We start from the raw sequence: 23642 nt of genomic DNA on the forward strand, positions 1-23642 counted from the left end.
TCTGTGTGTGTGGTGGGTGGGGGGGGGGGGGGGGGGGGGGGGGGGGGGGGGGGGGGGGGGGCTACATCATTTGTGTATTTAAATTCTTGTCCCTGTGTGAATTGATATGCGAGTGTCTTGGTATGCATGTTCCTTGCGGTGGAAGGGCAATAATTGTGGGCTGTGCCTCAGGCCCCTGTTAAAACCATAGTAGGAATAGCAGCCAGCTGATTAGACGTACAAGTGGTCAGTGGGTCGTGGTATATTTCCCTTTTCTTGGCTTCAATCTCAGCTATTTTGCAGGCAGCTGTAATTATGGGGTGAGAACAAAGGGGGTCCACTTACTGTGGAAATAAGCCTTTTTTGTATTAAACAAGGCTGAGGTGATTCACAATGACTTTGGAAAGTATTCAGAATACCATTTCTTTTCCTTTAAATTTGCATGTAATACGAAATTAGTAACAAGTTATTTGAAGATTTTGTTACTTTTTAATCTAACAAAAAATTAGTTTACATTTGTGTTAGTTTGTTAGTTTGTGTACCCCTTTTCTCTTAATCAACACTGGATTTTCTTAAAAATGATTTCACCCCCACTTCATATTCAGCTGAGTAAACTGTATACTGTTGCAGAGAATTTTACCCTTTTTTATATAGTCAGATCTATAAGGTTTTGGACAGTGAGGCATTTTTAAAAAAAAATTCTGTCTCAGTATATCACCACAAGTTAGAATAATAAGCTTTTAAGATTAATATTAATGTATAATAGATTCCATTTATTTTAAGAAAGCTTATATTTTTGAAGCAAATGTTTTGACAAACCAAATAAATATAAGAATTACTTAATAGCTGGACTACTAGCATAGCATAATGGTTAGCACTGTTGCCTCAGAGCAAGGAGGTCCTGTGTTCAAATCCATCATCTGTATGATGTTTGCATGTTCTTCCTGTGTTTGTGTGGGTTCTCTCCAGGTACTCCGGTTTCTTCCCACAGTCCAAAGACATGCAGTTAGTGGGGTTAGATTAACTGATGATTCCAAATTGGCCATAGGTATGAATGTTTGTCTCTCTGTGTTAGCCCTGTGACAGGCTGGTGACCTGTCCAGGGTGTGGCTTGCCTCTCTCCCTGTGGCAGCTGGAATAGGTTCCAGCCTCCCTGCAATCCTGAAAAGGATAAGCAGAAGAAAATGGCTGGCTGCCTTTGCATTCTCCAGAACAGTTCAAAATGGTCCTTGTTTGTCAAGGTCTCTCAATTCATCCATTGATGAAACGAGTCATCTTAGATCCCTTCCCCCTTCCTTTAATTCTACAGTAACACCAGGGGAAACTGTGGCACAGCCACAATTATTGTGATCATGTACATTGTGAGTGATTTGAAGACTGTGACTAGGTTTGCAAAAGTGGCTTCAGTCCATCATAACAGCAATGAGGCAAAAGTCATCTTGCTATCAGTCTGCTATCAGTTTGCAGCTGAATGGGGTCATGTTTGCAGTTGCTTGTAATCTGTTTGTAGTAACAGGGTGATTAACTGTGATAAATGGGAAAAGCAGAAATCTATTGCCAAATAGTGACACTGTTGCTGCAGGACAGCGATCGCAAAATGTGACTGACTGTATCAGCAAAAATGACATAGGTGGTTGGCAACCTTGCTTTAATATAGGAAATATAACCACAACGCAAGCAGCTGGAGACCAGCTGAGTTGTAAAGAGAAGTGTCACAAGTGAGTTGTGCTCATTGGTACAGACTGACTACAACCTGTTGACAATTATTTGCAAAACTTCACCAATTTTGAGAGATTGAAGTCTGTCAACGCAATTGTTTGGAGAAGGGTTGCATGCCACCAGGTGACCTGTGTAGTTGCTTTGTGAATGAAAGTGAGAGGTTGAGGGTGCTGCGTGCTCAACCTATGGGTGACTCGCTGCAGCTGTTTGCACTCGGTCACCAAAGTCACAAGGAAGTTGCCATACGATTTTTTTTTTTTTAAACTCTAGTGAGACTGAGCCATAATTCAGCTTTCTTCTGATTGGGTGCTCCTCATTAGCAAAAGGTTTGAATGCCAGGTGGATGTGCTCTTAGCCAGAGCTGTGTGCCCAAGATGGCACATCCACCATATCCCCATTCTTCAATATCATGCATCCAAGAACTGAAGCTGAGAGGTTAGATCAGTCTTAATCCTGAGCTTTTAACTCACAGCAGTTTTATCACAAGTATCCACCAGTGTAACAGGGACCAAAAGCCACAGTTACCTTATATTTATATACAGTGCAAGTTCAACAACCAAACATCTCAAGTCATCCTCAGTGATGTAGGCTGTCTTTACCCTGACAGCCTACAAGTACAAGTTCTAAATGTCCAGATGAGTCTACATGAGAACAGCACGTGCTACTATCAGGAGAATTCACAGCGAGTGCAGAGCTTTCAAATTGTTTTGGAGTAGCAGGGGGGGCATGCCAAAGTAGGAGGCACCTTATGACCGAGACCGAATCCATGACGGCAGCAGACTATATGAATAGTCACATGGCAGTCGTGAACCAATCAAATGGTTCAGATTGAAAGAACGTAAATATTGCCATGTGTGTCCACATGGCGCTGGAAATGGAGACGCTGACAGCACAAAAAAATTTTTTTTTTTTAGGAAAATTAAAAAGTAGAAGGCGCAGAGTGGTGGAGTAGGTGGAAAATGCGTCTGCCGCTGGCATAATTTGAAAGCCCTGGAGTGTGTGTGTGTGTGTGTGTGTGTGTCTCATGTGTCCTAACTCCTGGATGCCCTACCCAGGTGCCACCTTTGCCTTAGCCACATGGAGTATTTCCAATAGTGAGGCTGGAATGTGTTTATAATGGAGAATCTCCTGTTGTCAGTGCTGCATGATTTTTATTTTTTTATTTAAAAAAAAAAAAAGAGGCATGCAATGTCCGGACCTAGTTCTTACAGTTTTCTCTAGAAGTCATGTGTGAACTCCAGACAGTGTTTTTAAGAATAACCGTAAAAAAACAAAAAGCATGAATTTAAAGTGAATGTAAGTGCTCACATGGATAAATGATTTTTTTTTCTCTAAATTGTATCAAGTTGTAATCCTCTCCTTTTTAATGAGGCTATTATGATTTTCCTTAACCTTAATAAGGTCAGGCGCAGCGCTGGCTGTGAATGCAGAAGCCCCCAGCCACCTGCTGTTCAAGCCTTCTGTTTGCAAGGAGCAGCCAATCAGAAAAGGAAAAAAAAGTTTATGGATGACCTTAAAGGGTGAAGAGCAAAAAATGGGTTGTTCCATTCAGTGGATCAACTGAAGGGCTGCACAAGGACCCACTTAAAAAAAAAAAAAAAAAAAAAAAAAAAAAAGTCCAGCAATGATAATTTTGAAATGGCCATAACAATTCCTCTTTGAGAGATTTTAGATTTAAAAGTAATAAAGAGTAAACATAAAGGAATAGTTTTTAAACAGATCTAGAACAGTCCAATGGATCGTGTGACAGTTTTCAAATTAACAGGGTGATTTATAACAGATTACACACATGTCCTGCCTCAGATTAGTTAGATGGCAGCTCCACACAATTCCCCCATAACATCTTTTCAAGGCAAGAATAGGACTCACTTGTGAAGAGCTGCTGGTGTGCTGGTTATTAATGTCCCCCAGGAGGCTGCTACAGAACTGGTTATTAGTTTCCCCAAAGAGCTGGATCCCTGTTTTGAAAGAGCACTGTGATTTGTGTACTCAACCAGAACCTAGTCCTTCAAAGAAAAAGTATAATGTATGCTTGTTCAGGGGGCAGCACGGAGGGCTCCAGTAAACACAGCTGAATTAGCTGCTGTTGCTGCCTTTGTCTGGAAACCCCATGTTTCTCCTTCCTGCCTCTTGGTTTCCATGCATTTGTTTCAAGCTAAATTACACCCTAAAACAGAATTCTAACTCGCTGGGAACTTCTAGGGATCTTATATGCATATGTTAAATGTTTAATGTAGTAAAACATTTGATGTTGATTGTACAAAGTCATCACCAAAAGGGGGATGTACTTGCACAACACGTGAGAGAAAATGCATTCCAGTAAAGCATGTGTGGTGCAGCTTTTCTTTTCCATAAATATTTACATGCATCTCCCACAGGGCTGTTGTATTTTTAGGTGGATTTTCTTACTAAATGATGCAAAGTGTGCTTAGTGGAAGTGGAGTGTGTTTGTGTTCTGGGGCCTTAGACATCCATCATTCTGTTGTGCCTTTAACAGTGAGGAATTTCACACTTAATGCGGCTCGAGATCTGTGCATCTTTGATATCGCTCAGCTTCCTTTTATGAATACTAAGTTGTATATGTCTGCACGCATGTGTGTTTAAGGGCTTACTTGATCTCAAGTTCCGCAGGTGCGTGCAGAATTCAGCGGGTTGTGGGCGCGTTTTGTTTGAGGTGTCACATGGTCCCACGTTTATATAACAGTGTACAGCCACACCTCCAACCAGAGCTGACATATTTGCATTTTCCAGACAAATGAGGCTAAATAAAGTGAGCGAGCTTCATGTCAACCCGAGGACGCACGCCACAGTGTTTACTTTGCTTGTGCCCAAGAACTGTGCTTGTTCTGTTCTATTTATATTAAAAACATAAGGCAGAGAAGAAAGCTGAGGTGACTGAAAGAAGCTGCAGAAGATGCAGAGAGAAAGGGGGGGAAACGCTGATGTACGTAAACTGTTCTGACCTCCCATAAACTGTTAAATACAAAGATTATCTATTTAAATATTGAAAGTTTTCGCACCTGCTCGTGTATGTTTTTCTCAGATCAGTGTTTTGACATGAAGATTCTATTTAACTATTCTACTTATAGTAACTAACTGTTATGAGTGAGAATTTGAACCTTTTCAGGTAAATGTTCACAGGTGTACAGACTGTGAGAGCAGGAGATGTGAATGTTAACCTCTTCGGCACATTGCTTATTCTGGTGATTCATGTGCTTTTACGTCACAACATGGAGACAACACATATACCACGAAGATGAAGCGTTGTGTACTATCACTCATTGTGTAAAACAACACTGGCAGATTTTGTCAGTATATGATTCCTTTACCTAAGCTGATATCACGGTTACTGCTGATAAATAAGATTTTGAACTTATCTCTGTTCACTCTGTGTGGACAGAAGTGGTTACAAATGAAGTGGCTTACACAAGGGACTGAATTTTTATCAGATGAAAACTCATTTTTCTCCTTGTTCTAACACCACACATTTAAAGTTCTTAAAGACTTGTAAAAGTTACTCACCATGCTCCTGAACTGCATTCCCCTCTTTGGTGTAATATCTGGTCCCAGATACAGATGCAAGTGGGAAGTTTGGGCCACACACACACACACACACACACACACACACACACACACACACACACACACACACATGCTGTTAATGTGCAGCACTGCAGTAAACAAAACACAACTTGCATCTCCCTGCAAGTCATTGCCAGATGGTATGATACAGACCAAGTAGCTGGTAGGAGTGGCATTTATGTGTCACCATTAGGTTTTGACCCATCTTTCTTTCCTTTGTGCAGCTGGCCAAGAAGATTCGGGAGAAGTTTAACCGATACCTGGATGTGGTGAACAGGAACAAACAGGTGGTGGAAGCCTCATACACTGCCCACCTCACCTCTCCACTTACTGCGACACAAGACTGCTGCTCCATACCAGCGTCGATGATGGAGTGAGTAGCTTTCTCTTCCCAGTCTTTCTCTCTTTCTTTGTCTGTCTCTTGTAATATGCACACCAAAATCTCTGCAGGAGGTTTACTCTGTGCCTGTAAACCCACCTCCCACTGTTAGCACCTGCACTCCACTTTCTATGCATTACTTTATGGGCCAACTACACACACAAATCCCCATTCCTCCCTTGTTTTGATCGTCCTTGGATTAGTTACAGCCGTGTTTAAAATCACATCATTTGCAGCCTTGCGCAGCGTTGTCATGCTCTGATACTTGGCAGCCTTTTAAACTCTCCCCGTACAACGGAACAAATCAAAAGGCTGCTTTTACCTTTGCTGCACTGCATCTCCACAATAGGCTTTATGGGACTTTGAGCCAAGGATGGCATGGAGTTTGCTGTGTTTTTTTTCACAAGTAATGATGTCTATAGAGAAAGATGGACGTTTGGCTGTCTTAGCTTCACCACATATTCATCAGAGCCTATAAAATAACAGCAAAAAAAATTAAATCTTCAGTTGGGCTCTCTTTACTGTTCATAAATGGCATAAAGAAGAGACATTAGGGGTAAAATGCCTACATCTATATATTTGAACCAGAGTTTTGGATTAAATATGTCAGATTTAAGTCCTATACTGGAGATGGGTTAAAATTGGCCCAGCCTACAGTAGACCCAGATTTTCAGCCAATCATCGACTTGAGCAGGGGGGAAAACACGGTTCAAAGCCGAGCTCAGAGAAAGAGGGAGAGAGTGCCGCTTTCAGTTCTAATCTACAGAGCAGCAGCTGTCTCTTCCCCACATCCCTTCTCTCTCCATTTGTGTCTATCTCCCTCCCCTTTATCAGCCGACGTTACCAGTTACTGCTCTCTGAAGTTTTTGCACTGCAGACTTCACAGGCTGCAAGGTCACCTGTCTGTCCACCTGTGATGCAGAGGGGTGGGGGCTGACGTTGGGGGGGGCTCCCTTATTATGCAAGACCTGGGCTGGAATGATGGAATGATGCAGCAGGTGTTCACAAGGGGTGGTGGTGGTAGTGGACATACCAAACTGAAGCTGAATCTGATAGATCCTTAACTTCAAAGCCTCTACCTCAGGGAGGGGGGGGGGGGGGGGGGGGGGGCAGAGAGATGTGTTGCTTTCATATATTTGGGTGCATACACAGTTTAATAAAATATCTGCTTATGCCTTATCTAAAACTAGTGGGTGCTCTTTGTTGAATGTGGGAAAATAATTATTCACTGATGAAAGGGCATTTCTTCGAACTTCTAGAAAAGAATTCCGACATTTTGGGAAATGTGGTTTCTTTGTTTCGTTGCATAAAAAATCGTCTTGGCGTATGACCTCCAGTCAAACTGCAGCTCGTCTACAATTCCCTTTATGTACTTGCTCAACAAACGGCATATGTGTACTTTAATGGGCTTTAGTTGCACTGGTGGCAGATAGTTGCTTCTGTTTACAGACTTTATGCTTATCTAACCTAACTGGCTGCTCAGTCCTGGATCCAAGAATCTTACTGAAGTCTCTGCAAGACAGTGTTGTGTATTTCCCAGTATGTTGTGCTCTACAGCAAAAGCCTGTAGGCGAACAGCTTAAGACTGGAAGTGGGCACGGCTAGCCTGGCTCTTCTATGCAGCTTAACACATGGTATCTAATACAAACACAAACTGAAATGTAAAAGCAACAACGTGCGGTTTCACTCGGAAAGTTTTTACTGTGATCATTTCTCGACCAAAAAAAAGAGCTGCTTTCACTGCCTTCCTCGGGGCTTGTTGTTATATAATAGTTTCCTGACAGCAGAGTGAAACCCAGCACCGTTATTAGACTTTAAAGATACCCTTTGTGTGATTTCTTTCTAATTGTAAACGAATCCAGGCTGGCACTTTCCTCTTTATTTCTGATCTTCTTGCTTATTTTGCATTACCACAAATGAATATATTTCCAAAACTGTCAAATTTTGAGTTGACTTGTTTACCTTTTAAATCAGGAAAAAAGAAAGTGTATTGCTGCCCAAATTACATGCGTGCAATACGTGTGGGACTGACAGGTGTCTGCCAGAATTGGTCCAATTCAACGTGTCCTTCACTAGTCTCAGGCATCAGCTGCTCCTAGGGGGTCCCAGTCAGGTCAGCCAGTTTAGTGGGGTGGGGATCAGGTGGTTCACAGGGTGTCCATGTCTGTTAGCCATCAGGCTGGCGGGCTATCGTTTAGCGGGGAGGCCACCGAGGGCAGCGCTTAGCACCCAGTGGTATGCTTTAATCACCGCTGGGTCTCAACAACAAGCTGGACCTGAAAATAGCAAATGTATGCTGCTCACTTGGAATGGCGCGCACGTGTGTCTTTATGTTTGTATTTTTAACATGCGATCTCCAGGTGCTCATTTCAACAGTTTCGCTGCTACGCAGATGTAAAAGTGAGAAGTGTGCGCGGAAGCCTCTCAGATGGCATTTAATGGTCTCATTTCACCAGTAGTCCTTGAAGAGATGAGCTGCAAGTGAGCTGTACAAGGAAAATGCCACAAATATGATCCCCAAAAGTTCTTTTAAGAGGGAAAACAAAAAAAAAAAAAAAAAAGTCCCTAAAGACTGCTGCTGCCTTCAGGCATGCCCACATCACAGCGGTGTGTCAAACATCAGTGAGTAAGCCTAAGCAGTGCCTGTATTATAACAACATAAAGCTGATATTTTTTTTGGTACTTCTCCAAATTTTGGGTGTATAATGGAAGGTGGAGGTGATGGAAACATTTATAGAGGGGATATTTTACTCAGTAACTCTTGTTGTGCTTCTTCATGTAGGCTATCACCGCCTCTAATGCTTTCTAACAGATACCTGACAGATAGTGATCCATTTTCATTAATGAGGACTTGATAATTTCATTCCACTAGCATATGCAACTTATGGCTTTTTAAATGTGAGGACATCATAACTGCTATTTATTTTTATGTGGCAGAATTGCTGAAAACATTGCCAAAAGCCCTTCTTAACTCTCTACTCGGCAAGATCGCTTCACACTAGGCAGTCATATTATATGAGGGGGTGATACTGCAGAATTTCCAATACCTCCAGTCATAAATGAAACATGCAGATTGATGGTAGCATAGTGCTAATGCCGAGCTCTTGTTTCTCAAGAAGAATTTTCACTATCTGAGCTGTCGGCAGATTTACAGTTCAGCTCAAGAGGATACGTTGCGCCGGTGAGTAGCTATTCAGACTTTACATCAAGCTTATTTTCTAGTCTTCTGGTCTCAGCATGATCATAACATCTCTGTTTGCACTTTAGAGGGGTAAAGGGCAAAACACCAGGGCAGGTTAGGAGGGGGTTTGTTTAAGTGACCCTAACAGGTGTCAGTGCTGGGTCACTGTCACAACTTTTTCCTATCTCCAAATGCCCCCGTTAATGTCATCCTTCTTCCTGTTTTAATGTTTGGCGCTCCTCTTCTTTGTTCCTCTGTCCTTGCGTCCACTCCATTCACCCATTGCAGGCTATATCTTTAAACTGGACAAATAAGAGTTACCCCAGAGCCACTTGTATGTAATCATTCTTCACTAGTTTCTCTTTTACTCTTTTACCTGCCAATCAAAACCATAATCCAAGAACTATAATAGAGCACCCTCTGTTTTGTGTACAGTCAGTGTTACTATCAACGACTGCTTGAACAAGGGCCTGCAGTGAAATCTCTCCAAAGCTAGTGCTTATTAAAGAACACATGTGACATCATTTTGGAGTTGTGAGTCATGTTGTAACCAGCAGCTCATTTTATAACAGCAAATCAAACAATCTAGTAAAAATTTCCATGTCCACCTTAAAGCCAGTTAGTGTGCGAGTTGGCTGAAATTGGGAACTAATATGATAGAAAGACAGAGCCTCATTTCCCTAGTGTGCCCTCTAAAAAAGTAAAATCCTTTCTAGAGGGTGTGGTGGTTAAACGTTTCTCTCTTTAAAAAACAAAAACCATACAAAGTGTTCCTGTAACTATGCGTGTAGGTGCATAGCTGTGCAGCCAGCTAAAACACACTCCCATTAATATTGAAGGCAGCGGTCCGGCTTTGAAGATCTTACCTTTGAAAATGGGGGGGGGGAATGTTTGACAGCAAATTCAGTTATGCAACACTGTGTGTTTTTATCAACATCCCAGTATCCCAGTTATTACATCTATCCCTGTTTTGATCATATGCAAGATGCATCCTATGGAGGACACCCCCGCATACGTGATAAATACTCCATTTAAGTCTGGCAGTTGTCTTGACTTGTTGACTATGTGTTGGAAAATAAGCTTGTAAGCTGGTAATATTTAACTTATTCATAAGCAGCAATTTGTTTATTCATTCCTTGAAAAGTGAGTTTTGATTTGTTTTTTTGGCTCCGGCCACCCTTTGGTTCTTCTTGTATGTGACTTGGCTCACTAGGTGGCTATAAACTATAAACGCATGAATTCTGATGTAGTTCTAATTGACCCATCTCCCTGCCCTTACACTTCCCAGTAGTTGGTCTTGTGGGCAGCATAGCAGAGAAGCATGACAATCATTACAAAATGGCAACAGATTCCAGTCGTACCCAATTACTGGGCCACATTTGGAGACAGAATTTTCATGACGTGAAAGTTTTTTTTTTTTTTTTATAAACCTGCACCTGCTATTTTGGCATTATTGCAGGCAACATTTCCCCACTTTCATGGCTTTCTGGCTTGAATTATGAATTGATAAGATACAGCTGTATAGTCTGATATGATTCAGTATTGAGAGTAAAATATTTAACTTTTCCTGTCATTGCTTTAAAGATTTTTGAGTTATTGTTAATGCCATCTGTGTTTTGGATTGCACTATTTTGAGGTTTCTGTAATGCTTGCCCATCTTTATTCTCATACACGAGCGACACCAGAATATTATAGCACTTCTTGGTTTAAAGCAGTCTTTGCATTGCAAATGCAAAGCATCAAAAATTCACTTCAGGCTGTCTCCCCTCTTGTAAAACCGTTTCTATACACCACACTGTTGTCCAAAATCAACTCTACCTATTGATATTACAATTGAATCTGTTTCGGTAGAGCTGTCATTCAGAGCCAGATACATGAAAGTCCCCCTTCAAGCACACTCAATTCTCCAGCTCGCATGTTGCCAGCTTTACTGCTGCGACCGCTGAGGGATTGCAAACACATTAGAAATGGTATTACTCTTGACGTTGGGGCTCGCGCAACAGCAAGCTCCTTCAAGGTAATTATTCTCACTGGGCTTTTTGAATGGTGTGGGACTGCCTGCTTTGTGGATATACATGGCTCTTACAGCAGGGTGCAGCTTATTATAATGGATTTTTAAAATTCGGGAGGGGGGGGGGGGGGGGGTCTGCCTTATTTAGAGTGAAATTGGAACGTTATGTTTTAGTAAAAATTCAAAGACACAGTAAGAGGTGATTGTTACTGGTGGTGTCTGTTTGCTGAGTTATCTCAAGGATACTGTAGAAGACATCGCTTTGGGGAGGTATAGTAATTGAATATATGCATTATATATAGACATTATTAATATGCATATTTAATGTTAGAATAATTTAAAGCTGCATAGAGATTTTGTAACATTAATGGGAGATAGTTTGGATTAACACTTTTGTTTTTGTATTCAGGGTATTGACTTCAGTTTGTGTATATATGGTGTGTGTGTGTCTGGCCTCTTTGGAAACCAGATTTCTGTGCCCTCATTAAGATGTCTGATCAGACTCGAAGCTCTCCTCCCAGCTCTTTTTTTTTTCACATGTTTTTTTGATGTGGAATTCAAAGCAGCTGCAAATGTTTTTTTTTTTTTTTTTTTTTTAATCTGGCACACATTTGGCTGAGCGTGTCTGCCCACCCCTTCTATGCAGAGTGGGTTGAAGGAGAATAGTAATGACTTTGGCCTTGTGGGACTCTAAATGAGCGAAGTTCAAATGCAGCCTCTACATCACAGGACCCGTCAATCACAACGGCCAGCACCAGGTCTGCAAGCAGAGGGAGCCAAAGAGTGTGTAGCATGTGTTCGTGTTTACGTGTGCACTAGTGTGTCTGTATGTTCCTAAACCAGATTGGGGGGGGGTCTACTTGGAGAGATGGATCAAAGCACCAAGTCTTGGTGCAGTGCAGAACAGCCTGCTGCTCTGCATATCCCCCTGTTTTGTGGGTTGCAGAAACCATCTTTAGAGTCAACAGCACGTGTAGCACATTTTAAAATAACACTCCTAAAGCCGTTGCTTAGCGCTAAGATAAGTGACAGAAAACTGATATGTCATGTGCGATGTTTGGAGGAACATGTTAAAGACAGCGTTGGCTGCAGTGCGCGGCTCATTTCCTGACACGTCTTTAACACTTTTGGGTGTTTGTGTGCTCAAGGACAGCGCCGTCTCACTGAGCTGCATCTTCCACATCACACCAGAGCGCCTCGTGGGGACCTGTTAAAGAGCTAGCCCAATGAGGCAGTGCAAGCAAGCAGCTGTGTTGGGGAATTATGATTTCCAAGAGATTTTATTTTTAATTAGCTTATTAAAAGCTCATTGTGATTTGAGATGAAAGAATACTGTGTGTGTGTGTGTGTGTGTGTGTGTGGTGGGGGGGTGGGGGTCTGACCCACACATGAATATCCACTTACATTTCCTGGTTAACTGGATTCTCCTTCATCAGCTGCTCAGTTTGGTTTTTGCAGAATAAAGTTCAACTCTGTGCCTCATTAAATGTTGAAATATATCACAAAATGTCACAAAAGCTTGAGAACAATAGAGAGACCAAACATGTTTGTTTGGAAGTTTGCTTTGTTGATGTAAATGATGGAGGCAGTTATTGTCAGTTTTCTTCTCTGAGCCCACCCGCCATTCTTCTCCACTTTTATCTCCTCACATGCCAGAACATAACCTTAAGCTGAACTCCGGATGTCAGCCACTGGTGTTTACTGGCTTGGCTGTCATTACTGTTTTGTTAGTATGCCTCCATTGTAATTATATGTAGAAGGGGAACTTTAAAAAGCATTTAGCATATTTAAATTTAAATTTTCACATTTGTGATGTGTTTTCTTTTAACAAAACAGGTCTAAGCTGCACTTATGCATGGAGCTGCACTGGGTTAGACCCCCTTTTTGCCTCCAGAACTACCATAATTCTTCATAGTGCTGGAAACATTCCTCAGAGATTTTGCTCCATATTGACATGATGGCATCACACACATCCACAATGAAAATCTCCTGTACTATCACATCCCAAAGGTGCGCTATTGGATTTAGATTTGGTAGTTGTGGAGACCGTTTGAGAACTCATTGTCATATTCAAGAAACCAGTTTGAGATGATCTGAGCTTTGTGACATGGCGCCTTATCCTGCTGGAAGCAGCCATCAAACGATGGGTACACTGTGGTAATAAAGGAAAGTACATGGTCAGCAACAATACTCAGGTAGGCTGTTGTGTTTCAGTGATGCTCAGTTGTTGCTAAGAGACCCAAATTGTGCCAAGAAAATATCCCCCACACCATTACACCACCAGCCTGAACAAGGCAGCATGGATCCATGCTTTCATGTTGTTGTGACAAATTCTGACCCTACCATTTGAATGCCGCAGCAGAAATTGAGCTTCATCAGACCAGGTGATGTTTTTATAGTTTTCTACTGGCCAATTTTTGGTGAACCCATGTAGCCTCAGTTTCCTGTTCTTAGCTGACAGGAGTGGCAGCCGTTGTGGTCTTCTGCAGGTGTAGACCATTTGCTTTCAGGTTCAGCGTGTTGTGCGTTCAGATGCTCTTCTGCATTTCACAAGTTGTAGCTTACTTTTGCCTTCCTATTAGCTCAAAACAGTCTGGCCATTCTCCTCTGACATCAACAAGGCATTTTCACTTGGAACTGGTGCTCATTGGATATTTTCTCTTGTTCAGATCGTTCTCTGTAAACTCTAGAGATGGGTGTGTGGGGAAATCCCAGTAGATCAGCAGTTTCTGAAATGCTTGAAGCAGCTCATCTGGCACCAACAAACATGCCACATTCAAAGTCATTAAAATGAGCTTTTTTCTCTAGTCTGACGCTCAATTTGGAATTCAGCAGGTTGCCTTGACCGTGGCTACATAGCTAAAGGCATTGAGTTGCTGCTATGTTATTGCCTGGTTAAATATTTGTAGTAACAAGCAGTGGAACAGATGTACCTAACAAAGTGCGCAGTAAGTGTATATTCCTTAACTGCAGAAAAGCACATTTTCAATGTGGTCGCTGCAGTTGTTTTGTTCACAATGACACAGGAGGAATGAGGGGAAAAATGAAAAGTCTGACATGGAGTCAAACAGCAGAAGTTGAGGCACTCAAACAGATGCTTTGAATCATCGAATTAGGCCGGCAGCACTTAGAATCACATTCATATGTATTCAGGGAACTGGGCATTAGCTTTGTTACAGGAAAAAGCAGGATTCAAGCAGTTTTCCATGGAAAGTATTGTTCACTAGCTGTAACTTAAGCTTTAATATGAGGTCTGGGCAACAGATGATTCAGGTTGATAGTGGGGCTCATATATATATATATATATATATATATATATATATAATATAAATAAAGCGTAGTCTATTAGATTCAGAAGTCGTTTCATGTTATTTCATTAACCTCATGCTGTATATCTTTTATATTATTGTGTAATTACTGAAGATCTCAGTAAATAACAATTTTAGTTGAACCACAAGCATTTCTCTAAAGTCAGATGTGCTCTCTGTGCAAATCTGCATGTTTGGTTTTTATAGGAAGTAAAAGTGGTGGAGCAGTTGTAAATCTGTGCTGCGAGAAAAGCCAGTGCAGCTCCACCAACAAATGAGTTAGACACGCTCTGTAAATTCTCAAATGTTGCCTGTTTGTGTGCGTTTCAGGTTTGATGGAAACTTCAATACCAATGTCTCCAAGACCATCTGCTGTGACAGACTTTCCCCCACCGTCAACAGCCGAGCTTTCAACCCCGGACGGGACCTCAACTCAGGTCTGTCGAGACACACACACACACACACACACACACACACACACACCAAATTTGCTATTGCCATTTGCTATTCAATTAACCGACCCGATTTAACAAATTAAACAAACACACACACACACACACACACACACACACACACACACACACACACACACACACACACACACACACAGAGCATCCCACATTCAAACTTTTAAAACCGTTTTTGACTTTATTTGAAGCAGGCAATCATTTGGCAGCAGTTGCCATGGCACCCAGTTTTAATTAAGAAGCTGTATTCTTTGCCTCTGCAGTGTTAAAAAAACAAAACAAACTTATATATATATATATATATATATATATATATATATATATATATATATATATATATATATATAGACACACACACACACACACACACACACTTGATCTAGGATTAAAATAATAAGCTGTGTGTGTATCCAACAAGATACTTTCTTTTAATTGTGTCCTGTGCATCCTCATTTTAAAATGCTCTTCTTTTTTTTCTTTTTTTTCTTTTTTTTTTTTTAAATATCCAGAGATCAAATGCACTCTTTGACTTTGATGTCTTGTCTGCAGTTGTATTCACACTTTCTATTTTATCATCCTGTTGGTAAAAAAGGCTTCTCAGTTTTGTTTTCATCAGTTCACGTAAATTGGGTGCAATTGTGCAACTGCACACAAGCTGTATGCAACCTCTGCATTCCTCGTGCAAATAATTGGAGCAATGGAAAGTAATTTTATGGTGTTCTCCCTGCCTTGTTCCAGGCTACATAAGCACATTGCAGAATATTGCCATGTAAAACCCACATGTGTCTGCACCGCACATCTTTCTGCATTTGATTAAGAATAAAATAGACAAAGTTGACTAAAGCCAGGCAAAGGCAACTTTCCTCCTGCTATTTTTTTTTTTTTTGTTCTGCCTAACATGGTTAGCAGTGTGCTCCCTCGGTTTCCAGAGAAGAAATATATGCATCAACACAGGTGGGCCTCTATTTCGCAGAATATTGAACCTCTTTCCTGATGTCTATTATCTTTCCAGTTTTAATCACACACACTTTGTTAAAGCACTTCCAGCTCTATCCAGTGATCTGCACTTGCATTTTTGAGGGCTTAAAGCAAATTACCACCAATCTCTGTATCATTTTTGAGATTGTAAGTTTTTAAAGCCACTTTAAAAATGGTCAAATTGTGGAAAAAAATGTTGCTGTTCAATGAAATGTTGACCAGTCCTGCATAATATTAATCCATTTCTTAACCATTTTATCACGAGAAGTAATATTTCAGCTTCCGATAAAAAGCACACTGCTCTAAAGGAATGCATTTAATTTATCATGTGGAGTGTGTAGAAGCTACTTTTGGTTGCCCCCTTATTCGGAAGGGGTAGCCTCTCCTTACGTAACCCCAAAAGGATTTTTCTCTCCTTCCGAGATCGAACCAGGGATCTTTTACTTGTTAGGTGAATGTGTTAACCACTCACTGTGCAGCCACTACCATTTGGAATGTGCAGTAATAATAATTACTGCTCCAAGCTTCTTAGATTTGTCTCAACAAATTATATTTTCTAATCTCATTTTTGCTTCAGAATTCCAAAAGGATTCCTGATGTATTTCTTAACTTCCCCGTATCTGAGTCAAACTCAACACCGTCGTCCTCCATCTCACCATATTTGTCACCCATCTTTGTGAAAACTCTCTCATTATTCTTTCCTCTGTCATCCCATTGCTGCTTCCACCCAATTGTTCCCCAAAATATCCCACCCTGGTACTTTTTCTGTAAACGATTCATGATGACTGCCATTCATAACACATCACCATCAGCTGGATTTTATTTTCCTTATAAGTCAGTCACGGCGAGTTCACGTTACCCCTCCCTCTCCCCTCTCCCCTCCCTGTCCCTCACATTCAGCCCTCATTGACCCCTACTCTCTCACTGTATTCATTCCCTTCCATTTGTCTCAGCCCAGTCTAAACAAGCGGCCACAGGGAGGAGGGAATGGGTGGGTGAGAGAATGAGGGATAATTGAGAGGGAGAGAATGATGAATGAAGTTCAAGAAGGGAGGAGTGAGGGCTGATTGAAGAGTTTATTGTATTTCTTCCATTTTCTCTCCTCTTGCCTTCCATTTTCTGTTTTTGGAAGGAAGGGAAAAGAAGGTGGATGGATGTGGAGATACCAGTACCAACAAGTTGGAGAGATCCATTTTCGCCCCTCTGTATAGATTGTCTTTTTGTAGGCTTTCTTCTAAGAAGTTTCAGCCATTGTCTGGTTTGGAGAAGTTCTGTGACATCCACCTCAAGTGTGTGCACCCTTCTACATGCAAATATTTTTTTCCCCAGCACCTTGAACTGTCTTTAAACTGAAGTGCCACTGTACATACTGACTCATATTGCCACCACGCCATGGTGTTCTGCTGTCTTTGACAAGTTGGGGAATAACAGTCAACAAGAATCCGGAAAATTTCTGCAAATACAAAAAATTCTTGTACTTACTTAGGATTAATATGACTTTAACTAAACTAAAGTGAACATCCACTAAATATGGCATGTCGTGAGATGTAATCATAATATTAAAAAGTGTGACAGGGAAGATGCTCAGCAGGGAGATGCTAACTATCATCAAGGAGCCACAGGTCCAGGATTGGTCAGGCCATTGCTTAGTTACCATATTGTTCTCATTTTTATCCAGATTGGAATATCTCACCACTAGCTTGATGGACACCTGTTAAATTTGTGCACACTTTCATTGTCCTCAGAGAATGAACTCTGACTTTTCAAGCTCCACCTCTACTAGACACACTGTCACATAAATTTGGCACAAATATTTGTGGCTTACAGGTGAGTGCATTAGCAGTGTGTAACTGTAACCCCTGTTAGTACTGTATGTTCAGTGTAAAATTCAGTATACATCAATGTATCCATCAGAATTAGTCACTTTGATCTTCTATAACCTTTTCCTCTTGGATCATCACTTGGCTTAGAAAAAAAACCCTCATAGTTGCACCAGTTTTACATTATCGTTCGTCACCATTAGCAAATGTCAACTTGCTTTCTCACCCAAATCACATAGTACATGTTATATTTACTACGCAGGAGGAATCAGAACATTTTCCAAAGTTTTCCTTTCTCACAGTTCACACGCACCAATAGATGGTTTGTATTCGAGTATATGCAGTACTGAGAAAGTGTTTGTGTGGTTTAGTAGTGTGCGCTGCCTGAGTAAAGTGCAGGAAGCTGGACACGACTGCACACTAGCAGTGAATTCACCTGACTTTTGGATTTGTTGGAGCTTACTCTGCACTCACTGAGATTTTGCACCAGTGAACTGGCAGATTAAAGACCATTTAATGTCTGCCGCAGTCGAACGTTTGCATTCTTACATAGAACTTGACTGGGAAGAAAACTAAGTAAAGAAAACACATACACAGCACTAGGGTTTAATATTTTTCCCGAAAGTGACATGAATCAAATCCCGGGAAATGACGAGCCATTTCCCGGGAATCCCGGGAAAAAAGTTTATTTATTTTTTTATTTTAATTAGGCCTTCTGTAGCCTGTGTCGGCCTTAACCTATTGTGATATTGTAGAGGTAGCTTTCCAGCTATGTCCTGTTATGCCCAGTAGGGGGCAACGTCGGCTTGATTAACGCAATAAAACCTACATCTCGACATTCGAGTGCTCGAGCTATGCGGTGTTGTGTCGTTCCTCAACACTCCCTTAACAAATATAATTCGAATATTCCTCCATTGTACATGGAATTATAACAAGCTATTTTACAACTGCTGGTGCAAAACAATACGGTTCATCTCCACACAGCACTGATAAAGGCTCAGCCACCTGCGCTGTCGTGGCGACATCTGTTGCGCTATATCTCCACCAGTGGAACGCTGTAATAGTCATTGAAAAGTTAACTACCGTACTACACTATAATATGACATAACACAGGGCCTTGAGTAATGCAGTACGACTTGGTCATTGCCATTCTGGCAACAACAAATTTATAACACCGTGTCTGAGGGTTAAAGTAGGTTCGCTGTGAATCGTCTATTGAAAAACTGGCCAATCCTTATAGCCTAAAAAATATACATTTTACTCAACTCCATTTTAAAAGCGAAATATGTTAAAGCAATCTATTCCATGATAATTTCTTCACACATTAGGCCCGTATCCTAATTCATGATTGTTAGTAAGCGGCTGCAAACGAGGAAAAGAAACACTCGAAGTTAAACAGATATTTCTTTATTGTTCAGGGCAGGCATATTTTATAGGCTATATAATGCAATATAACAATATATAATAATATAAAATTATATAATACAAAATACCTTAGGGTAAACACATTGCCTACGATTTCAACAAATTAAAGAGGAAAAAAGCACAACTGTGTAATACCTCTATTAAAACGCTTGAGATGAAGGCTGAAGCCTTAAACGGAGGCTGAACGTGCCTGAAATGAAGAGTAATGCTTTTCGCATTAAACGAACCCTTCTCTCAATATTTCCTTAAATTTAACTTTCTGAAGCTTTCTTTTCTTTCTGAAAGTCAAATCAACGCGCGCGACTTTTTTCCCGGTTTCCCGTCTAACGTTTCCCGGGAAACGGGAAATGGTTCTGATCGCATTTCCCGGGAATCCCGGATCCCGGGATTAAACCCTACACAGCACACAACTGCTGCTGCAACACTTTTTTTTAAAGCAGAATTTGAATAGTTTCTTCTCTTGATGTTTATGATGAACACCATGTTAGTCCATTGATGTAACAATTGTTGACAGCATGAAAGGACAGGATTGTACAAGCTCTTCAAATGATAAATTAAAGTAGTCTAGAATAAGGATACACTTGGGAGAGCGCTAACATTTCTGTAGTATCTGGATCCTAGTAAGTGAGGTCATTTGCTGATAATCAGGAGCTGTAAGATTAGAGGAAATGGGTGTCATTTGGTTCCAGTTTCTTAGCTCGTCCCTCTAAGAAGATCTAAACAATTGTGGCAGAATGGAGCGCCAAAGTCTGACAGATGTATACAGAGCCCTTCTTCCACTGTCAACACAACTGAGTGGTTCCTGTTTATGTGAAGCCCAGACAGATGGATGGCGTGACCGGGCAGGGATGATGTATGATTGGCAAACCTGCTACGTCTTCAAAAAGAAGCTCTTCGCCAAGTAAATGTAGCCAGGGGTTGCTGTTTATGTTTGGCCCTCAGACAGTTTCACAGCAGGTCTGTGATGTATCTGTTTTCTCTAACTTGTTTTGGATTTAAGTATTAGTTGAACATTAGGCTTACAATTTTTCCATCCCACCCTTAGAGGGGTTAAAAATGTCTGTATGTATCTGGAAGGTTGAAACAGGTTCTCTTTAGCAGGTGATTAATTTAATGTGGTCACAAGCCAAGAACCACATTTTGGGATCATGCAGACCCAGCTGACATGCTATGGCTGGTAGTTAGCATGTCTGGCAAAGACTGTGGCCATAATTAACACGATATTTTAAATCCAATTTGAGGTAATGGAAACAATCTTACGAATAACAAGAATTAGTCAGCAAAAAGGCTGGTGAGAGTGCAGTGGCTAACACAACCACAATGATTTTTATTAGAGCTAAGAAATTAAACACTGCAGTAAGACTGAGCTCTTAGCAAAAAAAAAACAAAAAAAAAACATGTGGTTAATAAAACTGCAACAGTTATTCAAAACTGCCTTTTGGATTATTACTAATTTTTTCCCCAATCTACTGCCTAACGTGCATGTACAGTAGTATATCAGTATTGTTAGTTGGTTTGGTGTACTGAGGCTGACTGGATTCACCGTGGCTGCTCTGCATTCCTGTATTTTAATCAATCAAAAGCTGTTTTAACAGCTGCATTGTAATATTTTAATGAAGCCTACTTCTACTTTGATGGCTACGTGCTATTTCTTCTCTCTCTGTTTTTGCCTGGTGAAGGACCCAAAGTTTCTATTTGTGTCTCACTAACCTCCCCACCACCCCCCTACCGCTGTCTTTTTGTGAAAGGCCGTTTTGTGTTGCAGCGAGTGGAAAGGAAGTTGTTGGCTTTGTGATGGGATCTCTGTGAGGATACTGTTGACTCTGTGACCCAGCAAAAAAAAAAAAAAAATCTGTTAGTTTTGAGCAAATAGGCTCCAGGTCTCTGCAGAGGTCGTATTTGGCTGTTATTTCTGGAATCTGACCAATACTGGACTTTTCAGGGTGATACTGATATTAAGGGAGAAAAAATATTCTAACAATATATCAGCTGATATTCTTTATATGCACACATACAGTACCAGTCAGACGTTTGGATACACTTTCTCATTCTAATAAACTACATTTTTCTGACATAGTTTTGAGACACATTTGCAGACACTGAAGTTGAGATGATAATAGATTAGAAAACTGAATATATTATCAAATTATCAAAAATAATTACAGCTAATTATTTCAGACAAAAACCAGACTTTACATAAAATAAACGAACCACGAACTCATCGGTAGTTTAACAATTTGAAATTGTTGTGCTTCAGTTTATACTGTCAAAAGTGTGCACAGTGTAACCAGGCCTAAAGGTATGTCTGTGTGTCCTTGTAATGGTGTGCAACAAAGGCTCAGATTGTCCAGAGTTGAACTGTGGACATGATTTCCTGTGTACTCTCCCTTCTGTGCCGCACTGGGATTGTCAAATATGTTGCACTGTGTTGTAGCAGCTGCACACGTCTCTCATGTCAAACGTGCAACATAGTATTGTCAATTTATATTTAAGTCGGGTCAAATCAGTCCAGATGTATTTTTAATGCTCAGTTTTTAATGCGGTGTCTGGAGGCGCTTTGCAGGCTCGTGATCCAGCTCACACTATAAGGGTAATGCAACAGGACAATATGAAGAAAAACACTTTATGGTAAATAATAACAATAAAATGTTGAGGTAGTATTGAAATGTGACGCATCAGAGCAATGATGCATGAACATATACTATATTTCCTCAGGGCTGATCTCTCATGTAGGTGCTTTCTGTCTCACCACTGCAGCTTAAATCCAAACAGGAAAAGCTTCCAAGTATACAGAACTTTATGACTGCACATTTTCTTCCTCACATTTCCTCATTCTGTCTTTGTTTTTTGTTTGTTTGTTCCTGTTCTTATCTTCTGATTTTTGTCATTTCCCTTGTTCCTTCTCTCTCTCTCTCTCCTCCTGTTACAGTGTTGGCAGACAACCTGAAGTCCAACCCGGGGATAAAGTGGCAGTACTTCAGCTCAGAGGAGGGCATTTTCACCGTCTTCCCTGCCCACAAGTTCCACTGTAAAGGAAACTACGAGCACCGCAGCAGGTATAGGATAGCCGCTGCTTTCTTTTTTCACACGTTGCTGTAATTCAGCTGTTTTTCAGTGTAAATAAATGAGATTGTAGTTGCAACTTGATGTGCAGTTTGTCAGCAAATATCGCACATCAGACTAATGGAAAAGCTTGTATGACCACAGCAGCTGATTCCTGCCTTCATCTTCCTCACCCTTTTCCACCCCCTCCCTCCCTCTGCCAGTTGCTGTGGGGTGGCCTAGAGGGCATGTTGATGGCACCCTGCCCTCATACACCCCAACCACACATGCCATTGGTAGGAATGTGGCTCTTTACCCACTAAAGCCTGCTGGAATTTCACACCTCACATGTTTTGGGTTTTGTCTTTTCTTTTTTTCCCCCCTCCATTGCTGAAAGACATCTCTCTCTTGCTCCCTTGTGCATTTCACATTGACCCTGTCATTTTTCCCTTTTTTTTTTTTGTATTATTTTGCTTTTTGAGCGATTATTTTCTCCTTTATCCTCCCTTTTTCTTTTTGCTGTTCAAGTCAGTGAGTTTGGCGTGCAGCCATGGGAGAAATGACGTTGCTTGGCTTGCTTCAAGTATGAATGAGGCTTTGTGAGTACGTCACTCGTGTTAGTGTCGCTTTGTCCGGCAGACCACACACAAAGAGGCACTGAACCCCCCCCCAGTCTGCACCCTTCTGCAGCTCCACCTGCTTGTAATACATGTACAACACATACAGCAACACCTCAAATGACAAGTTTCACCAAATCAAGGAAATATAGTGTGCAGGTGAACCTCTGATGCGTTGTGTTTGGAGTATTTTCACTTAGTTCTAGATTTTGCATGAATTGCAAGCATTACATTTGGTTTTTCTTTATTTGACAGAGTATCCCAACTTTTTGGGGGAATGGAGTTGCAGTAAGCAGAGTTTTAAGACCAAACCAATGCTTTCACTTTGTATTATTTGTATTATAATCGTATTTCTCCACAACCCAGCCACACTCATTCAGTAAAAATCCTTACTTTTAGATGATTTTTCATATGGCTGCCAGACTCCAGCAGCAGTTATAAACTCTGCAATGACAACGTGAATTGAAGAAAGTGTTAAACCTCCTCTAAAACTGTGGAACTGCTATGCAGCTGAGTGTATGCTTAGGATTTAATATGGATATCCATCTAGTCAAGTGTCTAACCTGCCCATATACTGTGTGTGTATCTGTGCACTCATTCTTGCAGGCCTGTGTACGTGTCTGCAGTGCGTCCACAGTCTAAACACATTGTGGTTATGATCGACCACGGAGCATCTATAGCTGATACCCAGCTTCAGATCGCCAAGGACTCGGCACTGGTCATCCTCAATGCCATAGATGAGCACGACAAGGTTTGTGAAAGGGAACAGAGTTACTTTTTTTCATTAAGAAGTATCAATATTTTGTATCCAGTTGTAAAGCTCAGTAAAAAGGCTTATGTGTGACTGTTAATGACATCATTGCTCCTCCCCAGATCTCCATCCTTTCGGTGGCAGAAACCGTTCGCTCCTGCTCTCTAGACCAGTGTTACAAAAGTCTGCTGTCTCCAGCCACCAGCGAGACCAAAAGGAAGATGAGCACCTTTGTGTCGAACATCAAGGCGTCTGATGGAGCCACGCAGCACGCAGCTGGCTTCGAGAAGGCCTTCCAGCTGCTCCGAAACACCAGCAGTCACAGCAAACAGAGCGGTAAGTCACAGAGGAGAAGGCGATAATGTTGGTTTAGTGTGTTTTCA

General features: G+C 41.1%; 1 protein-coding gene across 1 annotated transcript in view; it reads left to right on the forward strand.

Annotated features, from left to right (window-relative positions):
- The window catches only part of cachd1 (cache domain containing 1), an 89272-nt gene that overhangs the window by 34060 nt on the left and 31570 nt on the right, over positions 1 to 23642 (forward strand). The window contains exons 3-7 of the mRNA XM_030727472.1: positions 5505 to 5653; positions 14490 to 14596; positions 21779 to 21905; positions 23115 to 23259; positions 23382 to 23595. Coding sequence (XP_030583332.1) covers positions 5505 to 5653; positions 14490 to 14596; positions 21779 to 21905; positions 23115 to 23259; positions 23382 to 23595 — 742 coding nt within the window. The remainder of the gene's footprint in view (positions 1 to 5504; positions 5654 to 14489; positions 14597 to 21778; positions 21906 to 23114; positions 23260 to 23381; positions 23596 to 23642) is intronic.

The sequence above is a fragment of the Archocentrus centrarchus genome, chromosome 4 (genome assembly GCF_007364275.1).
Source record: "Archocentrus centrarchus isolate MPI-CPG fArcCen1 chromosome 4, fArcCen1, whole genome shotgun sequence".
NCBI classification, from domain to species: domain Eukaryota; kingdom Metazoa; phylum Chordata; class Actinopteri; order Cichliformes; family Cichlidae; genus Archocentrus; species Archocentrus centrarchus.